The sequence below is a fragment of the Apis laboriosa genome, unplaced genomic scaffold (genome assembly GCF_014066325.1).
Source record: "Apis laboriosa isolate Shangri-la unplaced genomic scaffold, ASM1406632v1 scaffold11_cov152, whole genome shotgun sequence".
NCBI classification, from domain to species: domain Eukaryota; kingdom Metazoa; phylum Arthropoda; class Insecta; order Hymenoptera; family Apidae; genus Apis; species Apis laboriosa.
The window spans coordinates 2,326,304-2,338,427 of NW_025221020.1; the positions used below are offsets into that span (position 1 = coordinate 2,326,304).

Sequence of the window (12,124 nt, forward strand, 5' to 3'; positions counted from 1 at the left end):
AGCAGGTGGAGAACGATAGCGAGAAACGATAGGTAGAGCTACGAACGATCACCGCGCGACTTAATTACATTTATTAATTGCATTAGGGGCGTTTAATTAAGTATAATTTGATTAGCGATACCGGGGACACCGCACGAGGATAACAATCGTCCCGATTAACGTTCGTATAACTCTGTGTAAATATCTCGTTCGACCGGTCGAAAGGAAAAATCGTATCGAAAACGGATTACGGGATGCGGGTCCGAATGGATGGAAACGGCGGAAGGAGGAAATCGCGACAGTGGATGACGGAAAATCGGGACGAAACGACAGAGAGAGAGAGAGAAAGAGAGGAATGTTTGCGAGAACTCTTCGACTCCTTCGCCCCCTTAAAATTCACCCTGGCACTCTTCCCGCGACAGATTTGAATAATGTAGCAGGCGAAGGGGGTGAGGCGCCACCGACTCCCTTTCCTCGAACGCGTCCATGCTCCGCGAGGAGAGTCGTGGAAATCGAAAACTCGGAGAGAACCGTTCCCTGAGAACGATTCCTGATCGCTCTCCCCTCCCCGCGACCCCATTAAAGTCATTAAGAGCGATCCGGAAAGCCCGACACCGGTCTTGCGAAGCTGTTCTCGGTCCATCGACTTCCCCTTATCTCCTGGATACTCGATTTAACTCGGAGTCGCGATTTACGGCCCCAACCATGGTTTACGCAACCATGTTTAATAACGCTTCAACACTCGCTCCTCGGTTTCCTTCTCCTTCCTCCCCCACGGAAAATCCACGAAAAAAACATCCCTCCGATCTTCCTCCAATTCTCTCTAGAGGAGAGAGACAACGGCCGTCCGGTGTCCGGAAGGAAGAGAGCACGAAATACCCGCAAATCGATGATCTCTTCTCGATCGGACGGCTCTCTTCGTCGACTCTCAACACGCGACCAGTGGTGAAATTATCTCGAGTGCAAACGGCTCCGAGAGAGATTACGGAGAGGATCGATGGGATAGGGCGGCGAAAATGACGGCGAGCAAGGGAGTAAAGAAAGGCAAACCGTGGATAACGATATCGTGAGAGACGGCGAGAGAATGTCCCTCCGACAGGAAGGAAACGCGCGCGCGCGCCTCCTTCCATCTTTTCTTTCTTCTCTCCCTCCTTTCCTTACTCTTTTTCAATCATCCCACGTAAGCGGCGGGATAACAGCGCTCGACCGATACACTGAATTAAGCGAGCCGCCTGCACCTACAGGCGTATCCACGGCGCGTGGCAACCCGTTATCGTTTTTTTACCTCGGAAAACCGGCTGATAACGTCTCCCCCGGGGAGGGAGAACTAATTAATTCCCGGGGAAAGCACGCGTTTTTCCTCCGATCGGCGCCTCGATGAACCTGTTAACTTCCAACTTTCGTCGTGACGCGTTCTTGCCCGCTAATTAATCCACGCCCTCGGCAAATAACTCGGATAATCTATCTCTCCGCTTATACGCGCGTTCCTCCAATACGTCAATTTATCGGCGTCGTATGCGATCGTTTCAAAGCGGGCGAGGAAGGCCGAGAGCCAAATCCGAGCCGAAAAGGCGACGCACGAGCGGACGTAACCGCGAGGAATTTAACTCGCCGAGTTCCGACGTCTGCCATCCGATTAGTCGAGCCGACAGGCCACGGCGAAAACGAGGTCAGAGACGAGAACGAGCGGGCGAAGACGGCCACTGCGGCACGCACGCACGCACGCACGCACGCACGCACGCACGCACTCGGCGAGCCGCCTACTCCAACGTGCGCGGAAATGCGGTTCAACCTGCGTGCCGCCTTTCCGCTCGGCGATCGCTCGTCTTTTCGATGCTTGCCACGAGATAGCATCCAAGTAATGGCCGCTAATAATCACGTAAGAATTCGAAAAGAAGAGGAAAACTGGGGGAAACGGAATTAAAATTCGACGAATTTATACGCGATGCGATACACAAGGTGGAACGTTGTTGTACGAGAGTCATAAATGTCGGGAGTAACGAGTCCAAAGGTCAAAGTGTCGGGAAAAATAGAAGCTTTGAAACGGTCGACTCTGGTAAACTGGGCGAGTAGCGGCGAGTTTCCGGAGTTACTTCGAGTTTACCTGACGTCTTAACGACTTTACCCAATCTTTACCCCCGTCTACCCGGACCTATTCTTTCTAATACGTAACACGGGGGAGTAAAATTTACGAGGGGCTCGAAGAATTCTAACCTTGAGGTAAGGCCAGCGTCGAATCGAATAGCGAGAAGACGCTAAATCGAAGTCTGAAGGGGGACAGAGAGAAAGAGACAGAGAGAGAGAAAGCACAATCGTCGTGGATCTAGCCTAATCTATAATCTGGCATGTATCTAACATTGGCGTGCACATATGAAACAGACGTTAGAATGCGCACGTGCGCGCGAGAGAGAAAGAGAAAGACTGTATCGAGAGAAAGGGAGAGACAGTCGGTGGTGGCCACGCACAAGTGCAACACGTACACACACACACACACACAGGACGAGCAGCAGGATTACGTAAACCACGAGGCGGGTATAATGCGATCAAACGACCTACAAATCACGGGCTTCGCTTAAAGCGAGAGCACGACTTAATCCCATAGACGATCGGTAGACGATCGGATGATCGCGAAAGGTGAATCCTCCTCCTCGATCGAATTAACGTGCCTTCCACTCCTATCTTTCCTCTGACACGTACTTCCCCGATTGTATTCCATCTCGCCCCGCTCCGCAACAATCTCACTCCGTGTAATCTTCGAATTCCGGAATCCATCGACTCGACGATTCAAACGAAACAGGTGGATGAAAGCTCCCGTTCGAAGGGTCCTCCCCATTCCGACCTGTCTTTGTCGCATCGCGAGAAAGATTCGCGTGATCCGTTTCTTCGAGCGAACGAAACGAGTGGGACGAGATCGTTGGTCGAACGAAGCACGAACGATTTCTCCATTCGTCGATATCATCCGTGCGATCGTGATCCCGATCTCGATCTCCCGGCACGCGGTTGCGAACGATCGTTAAACCCACCCATCCTCGTGGCGAATTACGTAATCCGCGGATCGATATATTCGACGAGCCTCCATTCGGAGATGGAACCGTGTATATATTCGAGCGAAACCAATATTCCGTCCTCGGGAACGGGCGAAATTGACGTACGGTGTAATTGTCGTTTCAAAATAGATCGGAAGGGACGATCGAAATTTTCGAAGCGAGGCGAAAGCCCAAGTGGAAAGCGCTATCCGTATTCCGAGCGTGGGCCGCCATTCGTATCGAATCGGATAATACGGATAATTGGAGCGTTACTTCGTTTCTTTCGAGAGCGAGCCGAAGATAGGGGGGAAAGAGTTATCTCGCCGTTTAAACACTGGGGAAAACGGAACAACATCCTCGCCTCGTCGAGGAAGAGGCATCGTTGCCGATCGAATAATCGAGTTGTTTGCGTTTCGCGAAGATCTCTGCTCTGCGGAAGCAGAATTCGATTCGCCGATGTGGGGGGAGAGGAGAGAAAAATGCGGATTACGCTTCGCGTAGAACGAAAAGAAAAAAAGAAAGAAGCGATAGTATATATATATATATATATGTGTCACGCGTCAAAGAAGAGGATCGTAATTGGCAGCCACGTTCGCGATTTAATCTTTCGTTACGTAACGGAGGGGAAGGAGGATGCGAGCCGAGCGGTTGCATCTTCTCGAGTTATGTCGCTTATTAGACGAAACGTCGTTCTACCTATTCCAGTTTTCGTTAATTATCGCCTTATCGCGAAAGTTTGTATGCAGGTGTTTCAGCTAAGAGACTTAATTGGAAGGGCGTGGAAAAAGAAACGAAAGAATCGAAGGGTGTTGCGTCGGATCACCCGTGTCGTGGCCGAGTAGAAATAAGTGGAAAGGAGGCGATGGTACTACCACGGTTGCATACACGTCGGTTATTATCGCGGGTGAAATGAAACAAGGAGCCAAGAGTAAATTCCGCGCAACAATTTCCGGTAAAATCGACGAATTGCCGGTGGGCGGGCAACCAGTGCTCTGTCCCTAACGAGTACGTGACGGTAGCTAATTAGGTTAATTGAAAGCGTGAGGCAGCGACATACCTCGTCGACGTTGTCTCGTATCTTCCTCGTAAACGATCATAGAACGCTCTCCGACCTGGTTCTCGCCGATTCCGATCTCTATACACTATCCTTTAATTATTTGTTTAATCAAGGGACTCCCGCGCCTTCCGCGTGAAACGGAACTCGATCTAGATATCTTACGTTATATACGTGTTACACGTGGACACAGGGGACCGGAAACGCTTCAAATATTAAATTGAATTTCAAGATCGATACACGTATATACCTCGAAGAGAGGTGAAAATTGTTCGTTAAATTAGCAAAGAAAAATTTGCGACGCGATTATTACGGATATATAACGATGGATATAGATTCGCGAAGAAACCGATGGAAAATATATATATATATACATTCGATCGAGAGGGAGCAGATGTCGTAAACCATGTGGCTTTTAGAAGGATATCTACGGAGAAAGCGAACGATTTTGTCAAAATCGACGCGTAGCACTTAAACACGATTCCTATGATTTACCTCGTCTCTGTTCAACGGTTCAGAGATACGACGAAAAGTTGATACATACATAAACCGAGTACGTTATAAATAGCGTGGCTAATCTATTAAACTATCTCGTTTTATCTATAATGCGAGTAACCGCAACTCATACTCGCGAACGCGAAATATATTCTTCGACTATAATTTCGAAACCGTCAATCGTTTTTCACAATGTTTTTCCTTCGTGCTCTACAAATACATATTTCTATTTACGGCTTCTCGCGATTGTTAAGCTTGCCGTTAAGCTTCATAAATATTTTTCTATGACGAGCCACGAGTATTATTTTTAAGATTTCATGTTATCGTACCGCTGTTTACCAGAGCCCCTCCGTCTCTCTTTCTCTCCGTATATTCGACCTATCATCTCACCAGTGTTTACGGTAAAATTATCTGTGTGACCTTCTGAGAAAACAAGAAAAACGCGTACGTTTTTCTATGCTATCGTATCGAGGGACGGTACGAAAGTGAACCAAACGTGAAACGTTCTCCTCGCGTGCGATCCAAAAATCTTTGTTTCCCACACGCGACTCCTCCCTCCTTCCTCTTCCACGTCCGCTGGAAAGTCCTCGTATGGCTTTTCTTCCGCGTAATCTCGTGAAACGAAGTTTACAAGGTCAACGAGGCGCATCAAGTTCCGTTGTTTCGAACTTCGTTCGACGATCACGCGATCGCTCCTCGTGATCGGTCGGATCGAAAACTTCTCGCCATCCACAGGAGGAAAACACGTCGACTCGTGTGCTATTTTAACACAAACGGAAACCGAGAAATCGTAAAAATACACGTTTTATTCGAACTTTAAAAGTTCGAAAACTTCCTCTTCGTATATTCGGTCGAAAATCTTCGCGAGAAAAAGTTTCATCCACGATACAAAATATCGATCGAAGGACCTCGCGATAACTACCACTTCGAGTTTGAATTATTACACCGTGAAAGAATAAATTCTGCACCGTTTCGTTTCGTATATTCGGTCAAATCTTCGCGAGTGTCGCTGCGCCGATCGGATAAAAGACGAACGATCTGTCGTAGATTTTGAAAAACTTCGTTACGTTATTCCGTCTGCGCAATACGCAGAATTGTTTTCTTCTTTTTCTGTTTAAGAAAAATATACTCGTTTCCACTCCTGTGGTTAACGAACACGAGTCGTATTTAAATCGTTCGAATTCAACGTTGGACGTAAATTGACGCAGAATGATTATTTTTTTTCTTTTTTTAATTTTCCCAAACTCGTTACAAACGAACCTGTCCTCCCAAGTTGCCGTAAAATACTCGCCAACAATTCTTCCAACCGCAACAAGTTTCTCCGTGTCTCGCGAGAGATACAGGATGTTTTCGATACATTCCACCTCCTCCTCCAGGTTTTCCTTGCCATTTAACACGAGGCCACGGCGTCTGAGAGACACGAGACATCGGGACGGGTTTCGCGGGGACGCTGGGCGTAAATCCACGTCGTTCGAATGGATCCGTCGGAATATTTAACGAGTCGAAACGCGGTAGACGCGGCGTTACGTAAACCAAGCCGTTTAATCGAAGGGAGATAAGCGGTGGAAACGTCGGAAACCAGAAAGCTTTCTCCGGCGGTGGACACGCGTCGCCGAGAGAGCCACAAGTTTTCGAAGCGAAAAGGGCAAAGATACGTCCAGATTCTGCTCGATGGAACGATGCCTTCTTCTTCGCTTCCGTGTGCCGCGCCTCGCCAAGGAAAGTTGCCCGTACCAGATTTCTATCCGATCCCGCAAACTCGTCCATTACTCGATCCTTGTTTACGAGCGTCGCTCGTCCACCACGTAACTATTCGATAACGACACGGCCTACTCCAATGTAAAACTCTAACCACTCGGTCAGAGCGGACCGATCTCTCTTCGTCAATTTCTTTTTTTTTTTTTTCTGAAACGATGGAATAACAATCGAATAATGGAATAATTATCGCGTTGTGCGTTCGAGAGAGAGAGAGAGAGAGAGAAAGGCGGGAACTTTCGAATTTTAAAATTTTACGTTCCAATTGCTTGTACGAATAATTATCGAAAGCGTTTCCTTCGAGAGACGAAGAGATCGTATCGTCGATTTCCCTCTCCGCGTATACACGGAGAGAAAGATTTCGACGAGCGAAATTACTCGACCGAGTGACGAAATGATCACCGCAGCTTCGTTTCGAGGGATACGAAAGTAAGCTCGTTACATGTGTCGAAAGATAAGAAGAAGAAGAAGAAGGAGAAGAAGGAGGAGGAGGAGAAAAATGAGACGAGAGAAAGGTAAGGACGGGCAACTTCTCGCAACTCGACACCTGTACGAGACGGTAATATTCTCGTACAGGTTAGTGCAACGGCTTTCAAGGTGGCGGAGAGACGTTTCCACCTGCCCGCCTCTGTAAACACGAACCGCGTACAACGAAGAGCACCAACCTCTTCTTATCTGCTCCACGGAAATAAAACGCGGCCAAACCGCTGTCGGATAGAATACGTGTCCCCCCTCGGGACACCGCCGAGCTTTTTCGACGCCATCCAAACTATCTCTCGATTCAATTTTAGCATCAAAACTTTCCTCCTTCGCAAAAGTTTTCTTCCTCCCCCAAAAAGATCGCAAATAAAGTAACGAGTAAACCGAAAAAAAAAAAAAAGAAAAAATCACGAAAAAAGCGCCATCCCTCAAGAAATAATACAACTCACGAGATCTACGAATCCGAATACTCGCACGCATACCCGTTCCATTAATTTACCGAGTCGATGGAGCGAGCTGTTTCCTCTATCGCGGTTCGCGGAGACTAGGAGCGATTTAACGAGAAGGAAGGAGTCGCGTGTAATCGCTGCGCCACAGGACGAGGTCTCCATCTCCTCGCTGCCAGCCGTCGTCCCCCGTCCGTGCGAGTGCATTACCACGTATCGAAGAAAAAGAACCGAGATGCCCCCCACCCGCCTCGCCTCCCCCCTCGTCTCGAGAAGGAGAGCTCCCTCGCTCGCTCTAAATCACAACTTTTGTAACCAGCCGCGCTGCGTACAAATGCAAATGCTCCCCTTTTCCTTCCTTCTTCTCTTACCTCAGACTTAGTGTTTTTATTTCTGCGCCATCACTTCCGATACGCGAAAAACAAAGAATAATTCGCGAGGTCGAAGCGATTTACAAATCTTCGGGACGCGGATTCATCTTTCGAGTTCGTCTTCTCGATCAGCGAATTGTCGTTGGACGATAAGGGATGCGACGATAAGGGATGAATGATCGAAGGGAATAGGTTTTCAGGTGGATTCAATAAAGGAGGATTCAGTCACGTTCGCGAGCGCGAGGTTGTGGACGAGGAGAAGGAGGAGGGGGAGGATCTGGGCTGGCTGGCGCGTTACGTGACGCCGGACTTTCGGATCCGCGAGGAGGAGGAGGAGGAAACGCGAAGGTCGATCGAAACGAATAGAAAGCTAGGAAACACACCGCGCATCTTTTTCCCCGTGCCTTTTCTTTCTTCCCCCTCTCCCTTTCTCGTTTTTTTTTTTTTTGCGCTTCTCGCTTTTAATTAATCGATTCGAAGTTTCATAACGAATGGATAATACTATTCTCGAACGTGGTAAGTAATCGATCGACGTTTATCAATGGTATGGAGGAAGGGGTTACTCGACTCCTCGAAAAGAAAGTTGGAAAAATTTCGTAGTGGAGCGGCTGCTGCGTCGCGCGAGCGCGGTTATTAGGAAAGTTTAAAAGTCGCGGAACACCTGTTGAGCAGAGCTGAGAAGAGGTTCAAGAAGCGAGGAAGAGAGAAGCTACCGTTCGAAAGGTCATTTCTCGAGCGTCACGCGAGGAATCGTATCGATGACGCATCGTGTCTTAAATTGGGGCGCGAGAAACGATCCGTGAATATCTTTCTCTCGTCCCTTTAAACGGTGGAAAGGTGGATCGTCGTTACTCCCGTCGTCTTCACCTTTGCATCCTTTCGACTCGATTCGCTCGATGCGTTCGAAGCTATTGGATCTATAAATCTGGAGGAACGGACGGGGTGAAGCGAAGAAATTGAGGTCGGGGCCGAGTGGAGGAAGATCTGGTGGCCCGATGTTTACGAGCGATGAGAGAGAGAGAGAGAGAGAGAGAGAGCCTTTTGGCCTCGTCGTAACGATCGTATGGGATTTCTCTCTACAGACCCTTCGGGCAGCTGCTACCGCTTCGTCTTCCAGACTCGGGGATGAAATCGGAACACCCTGAGGATCCTGGTGGCTCGGTCTTCGGACCGAGCCAAATGTTGTGGCGCGAGAGGAGCAGAGAGAGAGAGAGAAAGAAGGGATACACGGTTGATGCCATATGGTACGTAAACGAAGTCTCGAGAAATTAGAAAAAAAAAAAAAAGGAAAAAGAGAGACAATTTTCGAAAGACGTATTATGCGGTTTCGAGGAAAAAATCGACGATGAAATAATCGAGCTAGTTGATTTCGAAAAGAAAAAGACTTGCAACTTGGAAAAGGTATAAGAATTAATTTTGTAATCAGCTTAGAAATTTAAATTAAATTATATATATATATATATATATACGTATACAGATCGTAGATATTGTACGTAGGAATGGCATTCAGTAGTTGAGAATAAACAAAGTACGATCGAGATAGCCATTTATCATCGTCGTCATCATCATTTAGTATACCAATTATATTAGCAAACGTTTCATATTAAATTTCATTTATTCCCGACCTCGAGTATCGCAACAATTCGAAACTAATTTCAACGAGCAACGATGTTTCGCGCTGTACAGATGTACAGTTGAGATATTAACTCGACACAACGACTACAAACGAAAGGTAGGATCGAAACGCGAGTGACGAATCAATGTGTAATTTGTCATGCGAGACGTTTGACACGAGGTAAAACTATTCGATATGTATCTTACAAATCGTGCATGATCGAAAAAAAATATATATATACTGGCGTTCCAATTTCTCGAATTAAACACGCTCGAGCTCGCATTATGCGTGGAAAAAAACTCGTGAAACCGCGTCTTTAACCGTGCGAACGATCCTTTAATCTGGTGTCGGGGGAGGGGAAAAAAACGTCGCCCCTCCGAGGCCGAGTATCGAGCGATCGATCAACGGTACGAGGAATGAAAAGAATAAGAATAAAAATCAGAACGAAGACTTACCCTGACGGGAGCACGGAAGAGTGGTGCAGTGACGGCATGAGGATTAACGTGATGGTGAGCGTGATTATGGTGGCCATGATGATGGTGTCTGGTGTCAGGACCACCTCCTGCAGCCGCTTGTTCGGCCTGGACCGACATCGCCGCGCGGGCCTGTCGTTCCCGCTCCCGAAGCCGGTCCCGTTCCACGCTGAAAGTCCAACATTTCCTTCGGTTATTTTATTACAAACCATTATATTCCGCGACGATTTATCATTGTTCATATATCGATTTCATATCGAAATATAAATCGATAACAGAATCGATCGACTTCGCCAACTTCGTTTTCGCGCGATTTCTTTATCGGATGGGAAAATGAAAAGAGCGTGTTAAGCGGAGGAAGGGGAAAAAACAAAATTTCCACGGAATTTTCTTTTGCGAGTTAATCGATAATCACCTCACTTTGAATCGATCTTTTTCGAAAGAAAATTCGCTTCCGTTGTCCTCGGTTATCGGCCACGAATTCGTCGCGCTGGATCGCAAGAATCCTAGACTCTCTCCGAGCGGAAATCGGCACGTGACGCACCCTCTCGGAATAACTCTCCCACGTTTTAAGGAATACATCGTCGACCGTAAAAGGAACTAGGCGCGGAACGCAAATAGAAAAAGAGAGAGAGGGAGAGAGAGAGAGAGAGAAAGAGAGCAGCTGCAGCTGGCGCAAACACCTGTTTAGCCGCGTTTCCGGCACAACCAAGCCGGGGAGGATCGCGTCACGAATCGAGCAGACGAGACACGCCACCGCAGATAGCGAATTACCAGATCCTATCACGGTCAAAATGTCTTCCCCCTCCTTCTTTCTCTTCTTCTTCTTCTCGCGTCACGTACGAAATCGAGTTAGGGTTCGAGCCGGATTTCCATGAAACTGGGTCGCGACGAATCGCTTTTCGATCCAATACAATTCCAATTCGATCTGTTGTCCGCGGGGAACGGGGCCCATGGCAAAGAATTACTAATTTCCGGATGGAGCGGATATCGATCCGCCCCGCTAATCCTCGCAGCCGCCGATTCATTAGCGAGCAACGGCTCGCGCGCTCCGCGGTGGACGTTGATGATTTTTCCCTTCCACCCGGAAATACAGCGTGCTAAACAGCCGACGAAGATCGCGATCGAATACGATACGGATACGATAGAACGTATGGTGGAAAATTCGAAGGGAACGCGCACGATGGCGCATCCACCGTGGATGGATTTCGGATTGGTCGGAGTGACAAGACTGGGGGGGGCCATTGGCCGACGGATTTATTACCATGGCGGGGAATCTCGTCTCGTTCCTTCGCATGCGTGCACGTGTACATGTGTACGTGTACTATTACGAGTTTAGATACGACTGATTTCCCGGTTACTAAAATGCACTCCTCCCCTCCCACTTCTCTCGATCTCTTTCTCCGTCTCTTGGAACGAGGACGTGATACTTTCGCGATTGGTGTATATATATATATATATATATATATTCCCTGATAAAGCGAGCATGCTCGAGCTGGCACGCCGCTATAACGGCGACCAAGATCCGATACGAATATCCGTGTACGTATCATCCGCGGTATTGATACGACACATTCGATGTATACGAATAAGTTTGGCGAAAGGATTTTCCACCTCCATGGAATATTAACCTCTCCTCGCGATCGAGTGTCTTTTTTTTATTTGGATAAGAGATATCTCGTCCCAAAAATTCCGAGTAAAAAAAATCCCCAATTTACCACCAGATATTTCGAGCGAAAATATTTTTCCTTTTTTTGTGATGCGTGAAAAATAGGGGAGTAAAGAAAAGTAATAATAATTCTTTTACGTATCGTTGGACAAGGATATAATTTGAGTTTTGATAGAAATAATAGCTGCGATAATTTGGGAAAGAGTGTTTTCACGAAAAGAGTTTTACGCGTCCCTCTTCGTATAGTTTGCTTTGAATTAGGACACTCGAGCGGAAATATTCGGAATTTCAACGTTTCCCTTTTATACATCCACGTATCCGAGACGATTCGAATTGGTAAAGCGTTAGCCGATTTCGGAAGAGAATCGAAACGAGAGCGGGGTGCACTTTATCGGGTGTTCGACAGGTCGCAAAGCCGACAAAGTTCATCGCACTAACGAAGCCTGCGCGCTTTCGTGATTAACGCCTCGGTAAATGGACGGGGGATACGCCATCCTCCAGAATTCCCATTCGCTCCCATTTCAAATTTTCCAGTCGCGCGATCGACGATCTCGAATCATTTTCGAACGCACCGATTGATCGATTCGACCGAGTGGTTCCATGATTTTACGAATTAAATATTAAAAAAGAAAAAAGAAAAGAAAAGAAACGAAAAGAAAAGAAAAGAAAAGAAAACAATGGTATTCCGTTCGAGACGAGCTGAACGATCGAGTTCCTTTTCTCTTCTATTTTTGTAACTGAAATACTCGAAGCAGCGACAC

At 47.3% G+C, this 12,124-nt stretch overlaps 1 protein-coding gene across 6 annotated transcripts in view; it reads right to left on the reverse strand.

Annotated features, from left to right (window-relative positions):
• The window catches only part of LOC122718081 (AF4/FMR2 family member 4-like), a 117,227-nt gene that overhangs the window by 57,830 nt on the left and 47,273 nt on the right, over nucleotides 1-12,124 (reverse strand). For 5 of the 6 annotated variants that reach the window (XM_043942772.1, XM_043942780.1, XM_043942797.1 and 2 more), the window contains one exon: nucleotides 9,677-9,863. In XM_043942772.1, coding sequence (XP_043798707.1) covers nucleotides 9,677-9,863 — 187 coding nt within the window. Of the gene's footprint in view, nucleotides 1-6,974; nucleotides 7,089-9,676; nucleotides 9,864-12,124 lie in introns of those variants that run through there. The other variant, XM_043942814.1, reaches the window with a different exon arrangement.